The sequence below is a fragment of the Eleutherodactylus coqui genome, chromosome 11 (genome assembly GCF_035609145.1).
Source record: "Eleutherodactylus coqui strain aEleCoq1 chromosome 11, aEleCoq1.hap1, whole genome shotgun sequence".
In the NCBI taxonomy this organism is placed as follows: Eukaryota; Metazoa; Chordata; class Amphibia; order Anura; family Eleutherodactylidae; genus Eleutherodactylus; species Eleutherodactylus coqui.
This window is the reverse complement of record NC_089847.1, coordinates 44,422,812-44,443,270: the sequence shown is the minus strand read 5'-3', so window position 1 is coordinate 44,443,270 and position 20,459 is coordinate 44,422,812. Positions and strand designations below refer to the sequence as shown.

The following is a 20,459-nucleotide window of genomic DNA, read 5'->3' as shown; positions in this document are numbered from 1 at the left end:
AAAAGGAGGACAAAGTGTTAGAGACAGCGGACAGACAGCGAGAGGAAGTGAAGAGGAGATAGAGCCAGCGAAGGAGATGCTGAAAGAGCGGTCAGATAGGTAGGAAGAGAACCAAGAGAGAGCTGTGTCCTTTAGACCAGTGTTCCCCAACTCCAGTCCTCAGAGACTGCCAACAGGTCATGTTTTTTGGATTTCCTCCGTGTTGCACAGGTGATATAATTATCGTCAGTGCCTCAGACATTGCCACAGGTGTTCTTACCATAGGATATCCTGAAAACATGACCAGTGCAGGTGGTGGGGCAAGGAGCGGAAAGCAACCTGGAGACTTCTTCCTCTATCATTGGTTCTAACAAAGAAAGTGAATGGGTGACGGATGCAGTGCTGAGGAGACCGGGATAGGGGCTAGCCGTGCAGTTTTCAGAGATTTCTTTTCGGATTTTGGTGATGCTTTCTTTGAAATAGGCAGCTAGTTCTTCAGCACTCAGATCTGTCACAGGGGCCTGTTCTTTGAGGATGAGGAGGGAGTGGAAGGTGTTGAAGAGTCATTTGGGGTTGTGGGATAGTGAGGAGACGAAGGAGGTGAAATACACTTGTTTGGTGTTGTGAAGGGCGAGGTTATAAGTTTTAAGCATGGATTTGAAATGGAGGAAGTCTGCGGGCAGCTTTGATTTTCTCCACAGCCGTTCAGCAAATGTAGAATACCGCCAGATGAAGCGTGTTTGGGATATGAGCCAAGGTTGCCATGGTGTGCGGTTAATGGTTCGGGTCACAAGTGGTGGCGCTTCATCTAGGTCGGTGGTGTGGCAGTGTTCAGCTGCCAGGTTAGGGCAGGGGAGTAGAGAGATATGGGACAGGGAGGACTGGATGGTCTCGGTGTACTGTTGGGTGCGGACGGTCTGGAGGTTCCTAGAGGTGCGATAGATAGGAGGGTCATGGGAAATGCTAGGGTGCCTGATGGAGAAAGAGAGGAGGTTGTGATCCGAGAGTGGAAGCGGGGAGTTAGTAAAGCGAGAGGCAGAGCAGAGGCGAAGGAAGATTAAATCGAGAGTGTTGTCTCTGTGAGTGGGGGAGTCTGAGAGTTGTGTTAGGCCAAGGGAGGAGGTGAGCGTTAAAAGCTGGGAGAAAGATGAAGAACTAGGGTCGTTAGTAAAGATATTAAAATTGCCAAGTATGAAGGTTGGGATTTTACAAGGTAGGAAGTGGGGGAGCCAGGTGGCAAAGTGGTCTAGGAACAGGTGGGTGGGGGACGTGGGGGCCAGTAGATAATTGCAACATGCAGGGACAGTGGGCAGAAGAGTCGTAAGGTGTGACTTCGAATGACTGGAAGGTGAGCGAAAGAACTGGGGGAATGACCCGGAAGGTACAGTTTGGCGAGGGAAGGATGCCTACTCCTCTGCCACGCCTGTCGTCTGATCTGGGGGGGTGGGAGAACTGCAGGCCATCATAGGACAATGCAGGGGTGAGGTAGAGTTGGACTGCTGTATCCATGTTTCTGTGGGAGCGAGCAGGTTAAAGGTGTTTGGTGGTGAAGAGGTCGTGGATAGTTGGGAGTTTGTTGCACGTGGATTGGGAGTTCCATAAGGCGCATTTGGGGAAGGGGGAGCATGGGCTAGTGGAGTGGTTTGATTGGGGGGGAACTTGGTAGAGAGCAGTACGGGGTGGGCCTGGGTTGGGGAATATCTTCCCCCTGGCTAGAAGTAGCAGGGTAGCGAGGGTGAGCAGGTGGTTGGGGGATTTGTGAGGGTGGCTAAAGTGTTTCTTGGCGGTATGGAGTGTTTGGAGGTGTCTGAGGAAGGTGAGAAGTGCATGGGAGCTGTGCATGGGTGAGGAGAGGAGGGAAGGGTGGATGTGGATGGAGTGTGTTGGGGCTGGGCGTAGGAAGAAAGTGCTAAGTCTTGAAAGGAGAATAGCGGTTGAGGTTAGTGCAAAGAGGAGGGTATTTTTGTCCAGACTGTGGGTGAATGTGAGATTTACCTGTCTCCTGCTCTGTCGAACTGCGCTGTATAACTGCATCATTCGACTGCATAATACACTTGTTCCCAGACACTTAGTACTAGACACCCATGCGCACCAACCACATAGATGCATTTTGTAGCGAGAATTTGTATCCTGTGTGAAACAAGCCTTAATCCACTTTACTTTTGCATCATTCTTTTTTAATTACTTTGTATTGATGAACTATCCTCAGGATAGGTCATCTATATCAGATTGGCGTGGGACAGAATCCCAGCACTCCTTTTAATTAGCCGTTGCAAATGTCCATGGCATTCCAGTGAACAATGCAGCCACTTCATTGTATACAAGGTACAGCTGTGTACATTCTGTAGCAGCAGTGTCTGGTATTGCAACACAATCCCATTCACTTGGATGGGACTGAGCTATGTGGCCTCCTCTCAAGGGGCCAAAGAGGAGGCCACAGTGCTCACTAGAGCCCTTTCAAGCAGCCGATTGGCAGGCGTGCCGGATGGTGGCTCCCTACTGATGTAATATTGACGACTTATCTCCCGTATGGTGCAGAGTGTTAAGGCACCAGAAATGCAGGTTGCAAGTTCAATCTCTGCATGGTTCAGGTAGCTGCCTCAAGGTTGACTCAGCCTTCCATCCTTATTAGGTCAATAAAATGAGTACCCAGCTTGGTGGTGGTGTGTAATAAATAAATTACCTGAAAGCGCTGTGGAATAAGTTGGCGCTATACAAACAAGATTTATTTTCCTGGATAACCTCCTTAAAACTAGTCCTTAAAACTGTCTGGGGAAAACTGTGAACTTATGGTCTGCAAAAGTCAGAACGTATGCTCAATTTCCATTTCAGTCTGGAAAATGTGAGCAGTTTTCCCTCTGAAGCCCCTTTCATATCCAGAACAGAAGATCAATTCTCCCACGTGTTTTTTTAGAGTAAAGGGATTAAGTCTATAAAAGTCATACAGAAGAATGGAGGATCTCCCATACGTTACAAGAAAGAGGCTTAGAGGACTTCAAGTAACTTACTGCATTATCTTATGGAGTTATCAACACAACTTATGCAACCCCAACTATTAATGGCCAAATGAGCCCTGTGACATCTCTGTATGCAGTTACATGTACAACTGTGGTATCACTTACATTCTCAGTGGGTTTACGATCTCCGTCCTAAGAAGTGCTTGCGTTTCACTGTAATATTCTACATCAGTTTTTTCTTTCGGCCTCAACAGGACAGAATCGAGCACAGAACTGAACGAAAATAAGCTTTATGGAAAGAAACAAATAAGTTACTTAAGGTTATCAGAAGAGAGGAAATTAGTCCGGCACCGTTACCTGATGTACTCACCAAAATAAGGTAGAATCCAGGTAGCAGGAGTTGTAGTGCCCCTGGATACCCTTCTTTTTTCCAATCATGATTTCTAAGCCTTCCTTCTCTGTTCTCGGAGGAGTGTTCCCTTCCACAACTTCACTCAGATAACCTCCAAAGGCTTGTAACATAATGTAATAAGAAAGGTTACAATGGTAGAATTCACCCCTCTAACAGCAGCTTAAACAAGGTTTTACAGAAATAAAAAGTTTAATTACAAACTAACTACAAAAAGATGGATACATAATCGGTTCAAGGTTTTCTATGACATACCAGTAAGTTCCATTTTCTGCCACACCGCAGCGCTGTTTCTTGTTGTTTACAGTTTATAGGAAGATGGCGACACCACAGGAGAAATAGTCTTGTGTGCTTAAGTTTGCCAAGTGTGAATCCATTGTTCATCTGAATTCTGGCGTCAATTCAAAGAACAACGGCCTCGTCACAAGCAAATTTATGAGTGGCATAAAAAAAAAAATTTGTTGCTTTGTTGCATATACATACACACATCAGGGACCAAAAAACTATAAATGAGACACCCAGTGCTGCAAAGTGGCAAAGAAAATAACTTACTGGTATTTCATTAAAAAAAAAAAAAAACAACATTGAACCTTCTTCTTTTCAGTGATTGTGGGGACCTGTTTTTGGTAATTCAATTTTTAAATAAATTCCCAAATCTGTTCCTTTGTTGATTTGAATAACCCTGTCCTTTGTGTTTCAATTCATTTTCAAGATACACTCAATCAAAAGAAAAATGATAATACTTCATACCCTAGGAGGAGTTGTTGAAATCACATGAAACCTTCTCCATGCGATTGTAACATTGACATAAGTGAGTGATTACAGTTATCAGAGCAACAGGATCATTTATTGCAGAAAACTGACCACTTGAAGGGAGGCTCTAATACCTTGTTGTACTGCCTCTAGCTTGGATACAAGATGTGATACAGGCAGGCATGGAGGCTCTAATACCCTGTTGTACCGCCTCTAGCTTGGATACAAGATGTGATACAGGCAGGCATGGAGCCTCTAGTACCCTGTTGTACTGCCTCTAGCTTGTATACAAGATGTGATACAGGTGGGCATGGAGGCTCTAGTACTTTGTTGTACTGCCTCTAGCTTGGATACAAGATGTGATACAGGCAGGCATGGAGGCTCTAATACCCTGTTGTACCGCCTCTAGCTTGGATACAAGATGTGATCCAGGTGGGCATGGAGGCTCTAGTACCCTGTTGTACTGCCTCTAGCTTGGATACAAGATGTGATCCAGGTGGGCATGGAGGCTCTAGTACCCTGTTGTACCGCCTCTACCTTGGATACAAGATGTGATCCAGGTGGGCATGGAGGCTCTAGTACCCTGTTGTACTGCCTCTAGCTTGGATACAAGATGTGATATGGGCAGGCATGGAGGCTCTAGTACACTGTTGTACTGCCTCTAGCTTGGATACAAGATGTGATACGGGCAGGCATGGAGGCTCTAGTACCCTGGTGTACTGCCTCTAGCTTGGATACAAGATGTGATACAGGCGGGCATGGAGGCTCTAGTACCCTGTTATACCGCCTCTAGCTTGGATACAAGATGTGATACGGGCAGGCATGGAGGCTCTAGTACACTGTTGTACTGCCTCTAGCTTGGATACAAAATGTGATAACGGGATGACATGGAGGCTCTAGTACCCTGATGTACCACCTCTAGCTTGGATACAAGATGTGATCCAGGTGGGCATGGAGGCTCTAGTACCCTGTTGTACTGCCTCTAGCTTGGATACAAGATGTGATACGTGGAGCATGGAGGCTCTAGTACCCTGTTGTATTGCCTCTAGCTTGGATAGAAGATGTGATACAGGCAGGCATGGAGGCTCTAGTAACCTGTTGTACTGCCTCTAAGCTTGGATACAAGATGTGATACGGGTGACATGGAGGCTCTAGTACCCTGTTGTACTGCCTCTAGCTTGGATGCAAGATGTGATACGGGGTAAGGGACATGGAGACTCTAGTACCCTGTTGCACTACCTCTAGCTAGGATACAAGATGTGATACAGGCAGGCATGGAGACTCTAGTACCCTGTTGTGCCCTCTCTAGCTTGGATACAAGATGTGATTCAGGCGAACATGGAGACATACAGGTTCTATATGATATCCTGTAACATATTAGTCAACATTTGCTGTAACTGAGCCTCTAGATCATGCAAACCTGTAGGCTGTCAGTTGGCTTTCCAGCTGGTGCCATACATGTTCTATTGGCCATAAATCAGTGACCCACTTTTAGGGCCTCAGGTGACAAGACCGTTCATCTAATCACCACAACTCTCATAATTTGCATATCTGCCTGAGATGTAACCGCATGCCGAGTTTTTCAGCAAAACGGCAACTTTTTCTAGGGGCGGGATTTTTTTTTTGGCACAGTGCATTTGCTTGTTGTCAGTGATTGAGAACACCCTTGTTTATACTCAAATGTAGTAAACCTGTACAGTTGAGAAGCAGAGATACTTGTAATTGTTTAAATCTGTTAGACGGCCAATATGCCCATTATGGCAGTCACTAATGTGCTCCAAACCTGCCAGTCACCTTTTCACACTTAAATAGGGCAAGCCTGTAGCACTCTAAATGTTGGTTATAAAGAATACGTCATTCTGAGTAGGAACAGGTTCGCGCTCAGGTGTAAACATTGAAGATGCTGCAGCACCTGCAGATGAGCTGCAGTCCCTTCAATCAGCTGGTCAGCGGGGTTCCCAAGTAGTGATAGTCTATCCTGAGGATAGGACATGCATTTTTAAAGGTCAAAGCCCCTTTGTGTCAGACATCACTGTCGCAACAAGCAACATGTAGAGAGCTGCAGAGACCGGGCCCCATCAGAACAGGGTGAGTGTTCGGGAAAGGTGAATATACCGTCTGTTAGGTTTGGACAGCAGGCCACCCTCTATGCAGGGAACTACAGCACCGTTCCATTGAAACACATGGGACAGTATTTGTATGTCTGGAGAACACTAGCTGTGCGGAGGATGTTCTGCTCTCCCCATTAAGATGCTTTAATAAATCTGTCATTACCTAAAGAATTACAACGTTCTATTTGGTTGGAGACTGGCTGTAGGGACGCGAACCTGGAGTCTGGCCGGCAGCTCTTCAGCTTCACGAAAAGTGCTTTTTTGGGGGCACAGGTGAAAAATCTTGTCCCCTTGAAAGTGCCATCTGTGCATCCTGCACACTCGTCTTCCTATAGAGATCACAAAGGGAAAATAAAAACAGTTATTACATGGCACCTCCTTGTCTGGTTGTGATGCACCATATGGTAGTGGCCAATACATGTACTAAATCACAGTAGCAACTATATGGTGCGTTTCGGCCAATCCGATAGAAAGGCATTAGAATACAGGACATTCTACCCATTTTTCTAAATGCATTGCATAGCAGATTCTATTTGCAAATAGCAAAATATTTTGGACTAGCAATTATTTTTGCAATAGAAGTTGATTTAACATTTTGCACCGTTTGTCTTTTGCAGCTTCTACATGTCAGGGTATGCAGACACTGCAGTCCTAAGTCTCAGTGAGAGATCCAGCAGTGAGGCTGGACTGATGCTGCAGTTTCCTCTGCCCTCTCCTCCTCTCCTGCAAGTTCTTATCAGCTTACTTGTGACCACAACAAAGATGAAATACAAACAGTGTAGGAGAGAAGACAGTCAACCAGTCAGTCCAGCCTCACTGATGGGCTTCAGTGTCTATATACACTGATTTATGGAAGTTGCAGAACAAACAGAGCAAATTTTTAAATCGAACGCCATTACAAACATGATTGTCAGCCCAAAACGGTAGGAGAGAGCAGACTAACACCTGAAGTCGAGCCATACAGACTATAAGTAGAATGATGGTTCTAATGAAAACGTCAGCTCCAGTAAATTAACAACTGGGAGGGTGCTGTGTCCCCAATGAACGTGAAAAGAAAGGGATTTTACGGTAAGTAACAAAAAATCCTGTTTACTCATCTGTATCATTGGGGGGGAGGGAGTCACAGCAAGACCTTGAGGCGTTCTAAAGCTGTACCCAACGGGGTGGGGCAAGAAAAAGATTTTGTAACTAGCCGATTGTTCCCAGTGGGCGCTAATAGGCGACAGGTTCATCGGCGGCTAGCAAGTAATGTTTGCCATCCTTTATAGGACATAAAGATAATAAAGGCCGGAAGAGTTCCCATTACTAGGAAGAAAGAAATTGACGACAGTCTAGAAAACACTTGCAATTTAGTAGGGGAGAGAGACAATCCCTACAGGAAACTGGCCATTACTTCTCCCCAGAAGAAGTGGAAGAAATGACTGGCAAGAGAGGGGGTAATACAGGGGAAGATGTAGGAATACTTACTTGCGGAGAAATACTCATCCATCCACCCCAGAAGGTAACGCCCAGTGCTCACCTGCATTTGGGAAGGAAGGGAGTGCTCTAAAGTGGGGGCCACTAAAGCTCCCGGGTCAGAATCAAAAGAACGTTGACCATGCCTCTTTGTCTTCTGTGATCTGGGTCACAACAGAGTTGTTAGCTCTAGTCTGTTTGCCCTCCTCTGTGGGGTAACAGGGAGAGTCTAATGCCTGCCCTGTATTCCTAGATCCGTAAGGAGAACAACTGAAAAGCAGTTGATTGAAAAGGGCTGCCTCCTATGGACACTAAGTCAAAACTGATTTAGCTCAGTGCCTGCAGGAGGGGTATATAGCTGGTAAGAGGGACTAGCTTTTTCTTTGCCTAGTGTCGCCTGCTTGTGGCAGCAGCTATATCCAAGGTCTTCTGTGTCCCCCAATGATACAGACAAGAAAAAAAGCTGCCTCCGAAGAACGTGTTCATAGCCTTTAAAACTGGTGCTTTAAAGAAATGGATCTAGTTATATAGGATAGCCCCACCATGGAAAATAGTAAATTATAGCAGTATCGTAGGTAACAATTTAGCTGTTATATGTATATCTGTTTGTCATGAATATTAATTAGCACTGAGAAAACAGCAGCAGTGTTACCCATTCCCCTAATAGGTTCGCTTTAAGGCAAATGGAGTCAATCGCCACTATCTCACCCCTAAAACTAACTTCACTCGCTGCCATGGGTTGAAAAATCAACCAATTTTAATGCCCTCTTTTTTCCTAATGAGCCCATGTACCTCCACAAATACGTTCCAGTGCTATCCTTTGCCATATGCAAATAAGCAGAGAAGAGTCATCTGGCCAAGAAGAGTTATGCTGATTCATAAGCTGCCAAGCTAACTAAACCCTTCGTCTTTTGATAGGGCTTCCTGTCCAACGGGGGATGCAACAAGCTGTCTATCAAGAGAAAAAGGCTGTAGTTAGCTTGGCGTCTCATGAATCAGCATGACTCTTCTTGGCCAGGTGACTCTTCTCTTCACATTTGCATATGGCAAGGAGCAAAAGTGCTTTTACATGAAACGATTTGTTGGGCAAAAAATGCCTGACAAACCGTCCCAGCGATAAATCGTTTCTGTGCTTTTATACAGGAACGAGCATCGCTGACTGAATGGAGGTGGAACCTGCTGGGGATCATTTCAGTCAGCTCGCCTCCATTTACAGTAAACAGTCACTCATAAGTGAACGACTGCCTGTTTACAAGGAACGATACGATGTAGAAACTAAACGGCGATTGAGAAATGAAAGGCTTCTTGTTCGTCGCTCAGTCGGTGCATGAATTTACACTGAACGATAATTTTGGAATCTAATTGTAGAGATACATGGGCTCATTACGAAAAGAGGGCATTAGTTGTGATTGAGTTTTCAACCCCGCCAGCCAGTATAGTGAGTTTTAAGGATAAGATGCTGCTAACAGGTTCCTCGGAAACACTGCTCACCACTTAAGTGAATAATACCCTAAAGAGTTTGAGCACGCTCACGTAGTACTGTGATAATTTGTTTTGCATTACCAGCTCCAGTCCTGCTAACATTTCACCGACTCCTGGAGGCTGACCAATCCAGCGGATCACGCCATAAAACGGAGGATTCTCTTTAACTTCTGCCAGTGATCCGACCTCCAGGCCGTGCATATTAGAGAGATGTGGTGGCCCGGGGGGACTGTCCTGCAGGGATGGATGGTTTAGTTCTCCAATGACTGACTGCACAGACAATGAGAGAGGAGTGTGTCCCATTGTGCCATTGGTACTGGACATCTTGGAAAGGCTAAATGGGAGAGAATGGAACCTATTCTCTCCGGGGGAACAGCTGCTTGCCGTCGGCTGCAGAGGGGGAGAACAGTGCCCAAATGAAGATGGAGATGTCTCCGTTAGAGATTTTGCCGAATCTTCAACAACTACAGTAATAAGAAAATAAATATATATAAATAAGATATAAAGCAAATTCACCATGTTCATTTGTGTGCTGCCATGCTAAAAGACAGTAAATCACATCTTAAAAAGGGGGATTAGTGTATTTACTATTGATGACCTATCTTCAGGATAGGTTATCAATAGTCGATCCATGGGGGGCTGCCGCTGATCAGGTGATCCTTCAGCTCGCTGTCAGAACAGTGGGGCTCGACATCTGCACTGCAGTCAGAGCCAGAAGTCTACTAGAAGGCATTGTTCTTATTGATTTCAGTGGGAGAAAAGCCTTTAATTACAGTTCTCACACTATCAATGCGGACTTCTGGCCATGCTGCACCAACAGCGAGACAGAAGATCAGCTTATCCAGAGAGGTGGACCAGCCAATCAACTATTGTTAACCCATCCCAAGAATAGGTCATCAATAGTAAATGGCCAGAATATCCCTTTAACAACTAAGCAGCTCCCAATCTCCAGCTAAAAAGTGCATCATGTATGGAGGCAGAGTCCTTTAATAAAGTATATCTAAAATAATTTTTTTTGTATGGTTATAAATGACTGTGCGTCAGTTTTGGCCATAGACACAAGTCTTTGGAGAATACTAAAAGCTCAGCTTGGTGAAATGTTACAGAAAGACCTGCATAAGCTGGCAGTAAGGGCTCATCACACCGTCGTATATCTGGTCCGTATATTTTATGCATGCAATACGGACAGCATAAACCCCACTCATTTGCACTGGGGTATTCAAATGAGCAATGCTCCGTTTTGGTCCATACAATGGACTGAAGTTGCGCATATAAAAGTCTATAGGATTGCGTAGACACATATTGGCAGGAGACGGGGGGGGGGGGGGGGGGATAGCAACATCAATTAGGCCTTCTTGTGTTTTTTTGTACGCTTTAAAAAAAAACAAAAAAAAAAAAACTGTGAATACGGATGCAACACGCTCGCAAAAAAACGTATACCCACCAAATATGCACCAAAGCAGCATGTGTACATGCAGTTCAAATGCTCTGCATTTCATGGAGCAAGGATGTGGCAGATGAAATAGACTTATTGCAAACCTGCGATGGACCATGGAAAAAGCTTGAGAATACCAAAAGAGAATAGGTGGAAGAAACATCAACAATCTCCATAATGCGGATGACACAACTCTACTTGCAGATTGTGAAGCAGCTGATATGGAAGATTAAAACTGAAAGTGAAAAAAAATGGGCCTCCACTTGAATTTAAAGAAAACTAAAATTATGACAACTGCAAAAAATGGTCAAATTCAAAAAAATAGCTCCCTTGGCTCAAAAATTAACCAGGCTGGAGAATCCATGCCAGAGATAAAACGTAGGGTAGCATTGGAGCGAAGCGCAATGCTAAACATGGCCAAAATCTGGAAAAGTAGGGATATTGGTATAGCAATTAAATGCAGGATAGTGCAAACCATCATATTCCCCATAGCCATGTATATATGTGAAAGCTGGACTGCGGAAAAAGCTTATAGCAAGAGGATTGATGAGTTGGAGCTGTGGTGCTGGCGAAAGCTGCTGCGTATACCCTGGACTGCGAGTGTAACAAACAAAGAAGTCCTGAATCATATAAGACCTGATATATCATTGGAGGGGAAGATGGCCAGACTCAGACTCATGGATTTTGGCCATGTAATGCGAGCAGAGTCGCTAGAAAAATCTATAATGCTTGGACAGACCAGAAGACCCGGCGGCCAAAGAACATGATGGCTGATACTGTCAAAGCTGATACTGTGAGGGATATCACACAACTGAAAGAAGCAGTGCAAAACCGATAAACATGGAGGGAGCTCGCCTTTAGGGTCACCGAGGGTTGTGAACGACTAAATGGCTAACAACAACAAATGTAAAGTAATGCAATGCTCCCAGGACATATCAGTAGAGTTACTGCATATATGCTAAATGGAGTACAGCTGTGGGTAACAGATCGGTCAACAGAAGGTACTGTTGTTAGAAGTAAACTAAGTAACATTACTCAAAGTCAGGCAGTAGCAAAAAAAGCAAGTAAGATTTCAGGGTGTATAAAAAGGAGAGAGAAAATCTATGACTCAAATGGAATATACTCCTCTCTAAATCCACTGTACCACTACATCTTTAAAGGGTCACTCCAGCAAAAACACATTTATCCATTCACCATTCCTGCTTTCCTCACTTGATTGCTTGGTCACACTTTGTACACCCATTATTTATACTGCAGACACTTCCATACAGTGCAGTCTCCTGTCTGATGCTTATCAGGTACCATCTTATGCGGCTTTCACTCCATTATAACTCCTTCATTATAACTGTGTGACAGAAGCTGTGTGATCATCAGTAACTGTGATAGGATAGTCTGTGTTCCCCTCCGAAGAGCTTGTGTGGTAGGGTCCATCGTGCGTGTTATGCTCACTGCAAAACGGACTAGTTTAACAATACATAAACCCAAGTAAATCTCAGCTATTAAGAACTGAAGTCACATGACCACCTGAGGGGAAAGAGGTCAGGAGTTTCAGATAGAAAGAAATAAACTAACAAACTTAAATATAATGGGGGGCTACATACATAATGAATGAAAACAATATATTTCACAGGAGTGGCCCTTTAAAGGCTGTGGACATTTTTGTGGGTTTTTATTTTCTCTAAATCCATGTATTTTTACATACAAATATTTGTAATTGAAGGTTACTACAAATGTTCAAATATTTAACTTCTATGCTGGCCCTGTGCCCCAGCAGTAGTTGGAAGGCAGATTCTTGTACAATCTGTCAGACTGAGGACTGTAGAACTAATGGCAAGTGTGGGGGAAGAAGAGGTGCTAGTTATTGCTACACAAGGGGAGGGTGAGGAAGAGAGACGTGTCAGTGACTTTCTAAGGCCACTCTCACATGCACTCGGCAAAACTTTGCTGCGATTTTATTTTTGAGTTTTAGCGCACCCCATTATTGTGATGGGTGATGAGGTGCGCTAAACGCCGCAAAATAGAGCAGACAGCGCTCGAAAATCGAGCGCATGTCTGCAAAGCTCTATTGAAATTAATGGGAGCCTGGTGCAGCGGCGTTCTGAAAGCAGCAGTAATCGCGGTAAAAATACGGATGTATGAGAGTGGCCTAATTCATGCGATAATGACGCTATCTAACCTCAAAGTGCAGGTGGTCACCGCCGCTCTGTGTGTAATTATAGGGGACGCCAACTAACGGCAGGCTCTTGTCAGAGATAACCAAGTTACTTGTACTGAAAGCCCTAATAGATGCTGGCTGAGCGGGAAGAGAAATCAGACAGCGTGAGCAGGAACAGTGAAGGAGTTATCGCTGACCGGAGCCTACAGAACTGCCTGCCATTGCTTAGAATCAGGTCAGCCTCACACAACCGTATGGTAAAACGCAGCATTTTACCAGCATATGGAGCTGCGAATGCCTGTCTGTGACAGCCTCTCTCATGTACACCGTCATACACTAGTTTCCTGGTTTTGTCTTCTTTTTAAAAACTTTCCTTGTATTGTTTCCTAGCAACATGCGTATAAAACGCCACACATACGCAATTAGATTGCGCATGTACAGAGTTTTCATACGCACCCACAGGGTACACTAGGGCTCTATCACGTGTCACACAAAAGTATGGATGGATCAATGAAAATCAACGTACTTTCATTGACTCCATTCGCCGCGCATTATGCGCACATACAATGAACGCGCTCGTGAGCTTGGTCTTACACACACAGCTGTGGAGGCCTCCTGCACTTTAGGGTTAGCTATAGTCATAAAAGCATGAATTAAAAAAAGTGTCCAACAAGTCTTCTCTCACCCTTACCTTGTGTAGTGGTGACACCTCTCCACCCATACCTGCTGTCTATTGCACATATAGATCACTCCCCCCCATCCTCCTGTCATAAGTTCTGCAGTACCCTCAGTCTGCCCAACTTACAGGAGTCTGTCCTCCAGCTACCGTTGTAATGGGGCGCAGGGCGAGCCTACAAAGTAATCTGTTGAAAATGTTTAACATTCAAAACTACAAATTATTTTATGTAAAAATACAAGGATTTAGAGAAAGAAAGGCCTAAAAATGACAATATTTAAGGCTGAGGAGAAGTCTGGGGGCATTTTCTGTGACTTAAATTCATGTATTTTTGGCTAAAAAAGAAAAAAAAAAAAAGAATCACTTTTGCAGTTGGGCCCCATTAAAAATTAGCAGTTTGGCTTCTGCAGTGGGTCACAGTATATAGCAAGTTGCCGAAAGCCGATCTTCACTAGTAAATCCACCAGTGAGCTCGGCTGACGGCTCAGTTTCCAGTCTCTCCCTCTCCTTTCCTGAATGATCTCATAAAGTGATTTATGAACAAAACAAAGTTAAAACTTTCATCTGGTGATAAATCAGTTAGACTCTTGTTCAGGGGAGGTGAGAGGGGCTGGAAACTGAGCCGTCAGATGAGCGCACGGATGGATTTATTATTATGGAACAGCTTTCTGCAGTTAGTACATACCGTATTACTTAGGAGCTGCAGCAGTCAAACGTTGCTAAATTTTTACAAAATGTTTTTGTTTTTTTTGCACTTAATTTTTATCATATTTTACAATTATTTTTTTTTCATACTTTTTATTTTTGTCCTGCGGGGGGGGGGGGGGGGGGCTGATTATCAACATATTTTGTCCTTCTAGTACACTACTACACTTCCGTAGTATATTAGAAAGCCTATGAGACAGCTGAGCACCCGCTCCCCCTGACTCAGGAGACCGGTGTCAAAGGATGATGCTGTAGAATAAAGTTCCTTACTGGCCGCCGTCAAAAGACGTCCGGACGCTTGTGTAGGGTTCGTTCAATAAAAGTAGGTTTGCCTTTTTTAAATGGTTTACTTCCAAGAAAGAAATTAAAACAATATGGCAAAGCTGTGTCTGAGAACTATTAGAGGAAGCAATGCAATTACATTATCCACAATAGACCTTAGTGCACATATGCCATTCAGTTACATGCTATGCCAGCTGTAGGATGCCAGGACATGTGCCTGGAGGTAGAAGCCTATTACATGGGATATACAATCCAACCATATACCTTCACAGCGGTTGCTCTCTTGGACACCAGAGCTTCCTCCTCGAGACGATCTCTCACGGGCTGTGGGGAGAAACATGAAGTTTGTGCTCAGAGGTAGAGGAAGCGGTCAACTTGAGAAATAATTTACATTTTTAAATAAGAACATAAGAAAAAGGAAGGAATATCGTCCGAAAAACATCTTTGACTACAGGGAAGCAGGTAGAAAGCGGTCTGTATTCAGCTGCGGTGCGGTCATTTTTTCCTTGAGCTTTCTAACTACATATCAACCGCCAAACTTATTTTTTCATATTCCACGTCTTATATAGATCACATATCCCAGCATGCTCTGCTCAGTGTAAAGTGCCAATATAGGTGATAGCCGCGAATGGACCTTCTCCACTGGGCGGCAAGTAGTAGCTGCGCATGCGGGGATCCACCAGCAAGGAATAATGGTTGTTCCTTAGAAATGTTTAGATTTATGCTGGCAGCCCCTTAAATGATGTCAAAGGGGGGGGGGGGGCCTGATAAATTACTGCACTTGTTAAAAGCCAGTTAGGCCACGTGTGGAGTCAATGGGATTTTGTTTTTTGAGTTGCCAGCCAAAAAAACTTTCACTGAAGTCAAAAGAAAACTACTCAAAAAGTTAGATACCCGCAGCAAGTTTCAAGGTGCACTAACTGCTTGGCTATATTTGATAATCTCACTTTCATTGGTAAAGGCCGACCCTCAGCAAAAGCAGGACTTTGAAGTAGAAGAAAAAAAGAAAAATGGTCCCAAAAGGATGGAATTTATTTATGACAGATTCCTTTGTTCCCGGGCTCATAGAACATGCTAAACCCCTGAAACTGGAGGTATTCTGAACCGTAAAAGGGTTTTCTGGGGCTTAACTATTGGTGATTTACCCACTTGATAAGTTATCAATAGTTGATCAGCAGGGGTCTGCCATGTTGTCAGTGCAGTCGGAGCCAGAGGTTGGCATAGTATGTAAGGTCTCTTGCCCACGACTATTTGCTGCGGAATCCGCGGCGGGTGTTTGCACCACGGATCCACAGCAAGTAGCCCTGTAGCATGCTCTGGGAAATCAATTCTTCCTGCACACTTGCGGAAACCAGGCAGAGAAAAAATAAATAAATAAATAAATAAAAATAACACACATGCTCTATTTTTGTGCGGATTCCACACTGACGGCTTCCATTGAAGTCAATGGAAGCCGTCCAATCCGCGGCCCTTCAACAATCACATTGCAGAAAGGTTGCGGATTCCACGTCATCACCAGGCAATGACGCGGGAAAAGCAGGAGTTTCAAACAAGGAAATAAAACCTGTACTGCGCATTTCAGACGGCTCGCCGTGCAGACCATCTGCAGATAAAAAAATGAAAGTCACTGGTACACGCAGGTGCCGCTGCTCCCAGGGCCAGATTCCGCTGTGGGATTCCACATGCGGAATCTGGCCCTGCCATGTGCAGGCAGCCATAGGCTGAAGAAAAAAAAAATAAAGACGTGTCCATGCAGATGAGCCTATTATCCTGCAATGTTAATCGAGAGGAAAGCAAGAAAACTCCAATGAGATAGAAGCCAATTTTCCTCATTTTAGAGGGGAAAAAAAATGCTTCCCAACTCCAGTCTGGAAGTCAGAATAATCCCCGGATCACCGACCCTTCTGAAGAAATCAGTGATAGAACATGTAATATAGTTACACACAAGAAAGGCATCCAGGTCCTTCTTGTACTCTTCGTGAGTTCACATCACCACATCCTCAGGCAGAGAGTTCCATAGTCTCACTGCTCTTACAGTAAAGAACCCATTTCTGCCTGACACTGGTTGTTCTAGATAACCCAAGTCCTTTTCCATGTCAGTTTTGCCCAGTGGTTTCCCATTTATTATGCAAGGATAGCATATATTTCCCTGCCCATGAGCATACCCTTACATTTATCAGTGTTTAACCTCATTTGTCACTTTCCTGCCCCCAACTTATCCAAAACCATTTACAACCGTATACGGTCATCTCGCATTAAAATTACTTTAGCTGAAAATATTGCTATTTTACTGTACAATTCCTCCACAACATTGTTAATAAATATATCAAGAAGAATAGGCCCAATACTGCCCCCTGTTGGGTCACCGTAACTAGTGGGGTACAACAGTGTCAGCTCCTGCGCTGCAGCAACCCAGGATGGTAATGCAGACTCGTCTCCAACTGAATTCCACAAATTCCTGAATTTCCAACCAGGGTGACTGCAATGCGGATAGAGCTATCAGCTTCTGGCTCTATCTATGCTGACAGTAGACCCCAAAACAGCTGTTCACTGGGGGTCCACTGCTTAGGACTCCCATCAATTAATTATTGATGACCTATCCTAAAGGATAGGCAAATCAATGGCCGAGTCCTGAAAGCTCCTTTAACCCCTTCCCGCTCCAGGACGTACCGTTACGTCCCGGGAGCCTGGTACTTCCCGCAAAAGGACGTACCGGTACGTCCTGGAGATAGCACGGGATCACATAAGATCCCGCGCTATCCCGCAGCGGGAGCCGGCTGTCAGTCACAGCCGGCGTCCCGTTCCAACAGCGGGGGGACATCGAAGATGCGCCCGCCGCTGTTAACCCCTTCCCTGCCGCGATCTAAGTAGATCGCGGCAGGGAAAGAGTTCACAGAGGGATCGCGATCCCTGTGTGTCTCCGGCCGGCTCTCGCGATGTCATCGCGAGAGCCCGGCCTGTCACCATGGCAACAGGACGCCAGACACTGGCGTCCTGTATTGCCTGTGCCTATAATCGCTGTACAAGCGATAAGGCATGGCAGAGCAGTAGCTCTGCCATGCCTTATGACAGCAATCATAGGCACAGTGATGTAAGTCCCTCAGAGGGACTCAAATAGTACAAAAAAAAGAAAAGAAAAGTGTAAAAAAAAGAAAAATGTAAAAAAAAAAAATGTAAAAAAACCCCTTTTTTATGCTTTTTCTAATATTAGCATAAAAAAGGGAAAAAAAACTAAAACCCCACATATTGGATATTGACGCGTCCGTAACGACGTGTACAAAAAGTTGAACATGCTTTTTATTTTGTACGACAAAAAGCGTAAAAAAAACGCTAAAAAACAGAGGCAAAATGCTCATTTTTAGCATTTTGCCTCACAAAAAATGCAATAAAAGTGATCAAAAAAGCCGTACATTTCCCAAAATGGTACCAATAAAAACTAAAGCTCGTCTCGCAAAAAATAAGCCCTTAAAGGGCTCCGTACATAGAAAAATAAAAAAGTTACATGACTTTGAATGCAGCTATAGAGAAAAAAAAAAGATTTCCAAAAAAAAGGGGGTTTTATTGCAAAAAAGTGTAAAAACCTAAAAAAAATATAACAATTTTGGTATCGTTGTAACCGTACCGACCCGCAGAAAAAATTTAGTGTGTCATTTATGCTGCATGATTAACGCTGTAAAAAAAAAATCTATGGCAGAATTGATGCATTTTCTCACCCTGTTATCATTAAAAAAAAAATAAAAATTTACGATATTGTCTATATACCCAAAAGTGGCACCGATAAAAACTACAGATCGCCACGCAAAAAACAAGCCCTTATACGGCCGCGTCCACGGAAAAATAAAAAAGTTATGGCTTTTGAAAAATGGAGATGGAAAAATACCAAAAAAATCGCTTGGTCCTCAACGCCAAAATAGGCCGTGTCATTAAGGGGTTAATGTAATTATCCCACAAAAATCATTTATCACTTATTCACAGGGTAGATAAGAAAGGCTTGATTGCTGAGGGTCTGACCACTGGGACCCCCAGGGATCAAGTAGATGGCACATCGAGTCTTGCTTTGTGAATAGAGCAGCAGTGCACATGTGTGACCACCATTGCATTCATGGTCTTCAGTCTCACAGTAGGTCAAGCATGTGCATTGCCGCTCCATTCACAAAGAGGGACTCAGTGCCGCTCACTGAGACACATAACTGTGTTTCTAGTTGCAGGGAGGCAATGCCAAGAGCTGGTCTCTCTACAGCCAGTCCCCCTGGTGGTCATTGGGGTCTGTGCCCTGTGAGGGTGCACATAATTACCTGCAAACCTCACTGGAATGTATTCACTTGTATTATCCCCCCCCCTCCACCCATTCATGTAGTGTTCTGTGTCTATTGGAAGCACCAGCATCAAACTTTGTAGCATACTCTAATACTGGGTGACGGAGTACCTTCATCCATGTACCAACTGTTTTTACTTTTCGGCTGGTGTTGGGATTCAACCGAGCTGCCATTTAAAGTGTAGAAAAATTCTGAGCGATTCCGGCTTCCTGGTTCAGAGGTAGATCCTGCGGCAAGAGAGAAAAACATCACTGCAGACTATCGGGCTTTCTATAGGACATATACTTTTCTCACTGACAACCCCTTCACTCCTGCCTGCGACCCCCTCTCTACAAGCCAGTGTAGGAAGGACCCTGGAAAGCGGGACCCAAGGCCAGACCATTGTCTTCACTAGTAAAAAAGGCTTGTCTGGTGTAGAAGACGCTTCTCCGTGTACTTAGGGTACTTAACTCGTAAGTTACAAACAGAGTCTCTTCATCAGGACACCCAGTCCTGTCTTACATAGAAAAAACATTCATTTGAATGGGCATTGTGCAATGCAGGAAACATAACCCTTTCCAGAGCAAGGGTCATTAAAGCATTCAGACTAAAGGCCCATTTACACGTAAAGATTATCACCCAAAATTAGTTCAAACGACCGAATTTGAGCGAGAATCGTTACATGTAGGTATTGTTCACTTTTCGTTTGAACTATGATTTTAAGGTGAACTTAAAATCCACTGTTCAGCTACTGGAGATAAAGTGGTTTGCATTTATCTCCAGTAGACCGCAGGCTGTTCTCTCCGAGGTGAGCCAGCAGATTACATAGTATTGCAGTCCCAAGGAGAACAATGTAGCTGCTGGCACAGCTGGGCGTGTCTAATCACATGCTGGGCTCTGCAAACAGCTTGTGGAGGCTCATTTACATGCATATTAAGATGATAAAGTGTTAATGGCAATTGGTGTCCATTAACACTTTATACAAATAGATCACAAAATCTTTCAGTCCTTTGAAAGATTATCTTTGCCTGTAAATGAGGCTTAAGGCTGGGCTTACATGAGTGGGTCGGATTCTGCATGAGGGCGATCCTTCGTACCTTCCTTAACTGTACTGTGGATGACCGCGGAGGCTTGCAGGCAGTCATGAGCAGTTCAATTTTTGTTTGTATTTCCTGCACCGTCGCTTACCGATAACGCCGGTGCCCGCAGCCGATATGCGATGTTAATTACAAATTGGTTGCTGGTCATACGCCTCTATTGACATCAACGTAGATTCTGGGGTAAAATAGAGCATGCTACGATTCTTCTTCTGCTCGCGAAATACGCAATTTGTATCCGCAAGTGTGAAGGAAAAATTAAAAGGCATGCATTTTCGATGCCTGTGTTTTACCGCGCAAAGTCCGCCCGGACGTTGAACTCACATTACGCAATACAAATCCGGTCGTGTGAACCCGGCCTAATACATTTTTTAAGGTGAATATTTTTCTTTTTCATAGTCTACTAAGGTTTTCTTTTTTCCATGCCTTTCTATATAGTGAAAACAGACACAAAACTGAAAAAAATGCACTTTTCTCAGTTCTTCCTCTTTGTGCTCTAATGTAGTTGCATAACTGATTAGATATACAATATAACCAAATGCTCTCATTCTCCCGAGTACAGAAATGCCAAATATGCGCACCTTGCGCAATGACTGATGCCGCCACTACTGCTCCAAACAAACATTGACATTAGGGTTGTAAGCCCTGGCATCTATGGGGCATCTGCA

General features: G+C 44.2%; 1 protein-coding gene across 1 annotated transcript in view; it reads right to left on the bottom strand.

Moving 5' to 3' along the window:
• The window catches only part of CYLD (CYLD lysine 63 deubiquitinase), a 53,317-nt gene that overhangs the window by 12,687 nt on the left and 20,171 nt on the right, over positions 1–20,459 (bottom strand). The window contains exons 7-12 of the mRNA XM_066583971.1: positions 18,826–18,942; positions 14,664–14,723; positions 9,228–9,610; positions 6,373–6,538; positions 3,307–3,448; positions 3,102–3,224 (exon numbers count right to left, since the gene is read on the bottom strand). Coding sequence (XP_066440068.1) covers positions 3,102–3,224; positions 3,307–3,448; positions 6,373–6,538; positions 9,228–9,610; positions 14,664–14,723; positions 18,826–18,942 — 991 coding nt within the window. The remainder of the gene's footprint in view (positions 1–3,101; positions 3,225–3,306; positions 3,449–6,372; positions 6,539–9,227; positions 9,611–14,663; positions 14,724–18,825; positions 18,943–20,459) is intronic.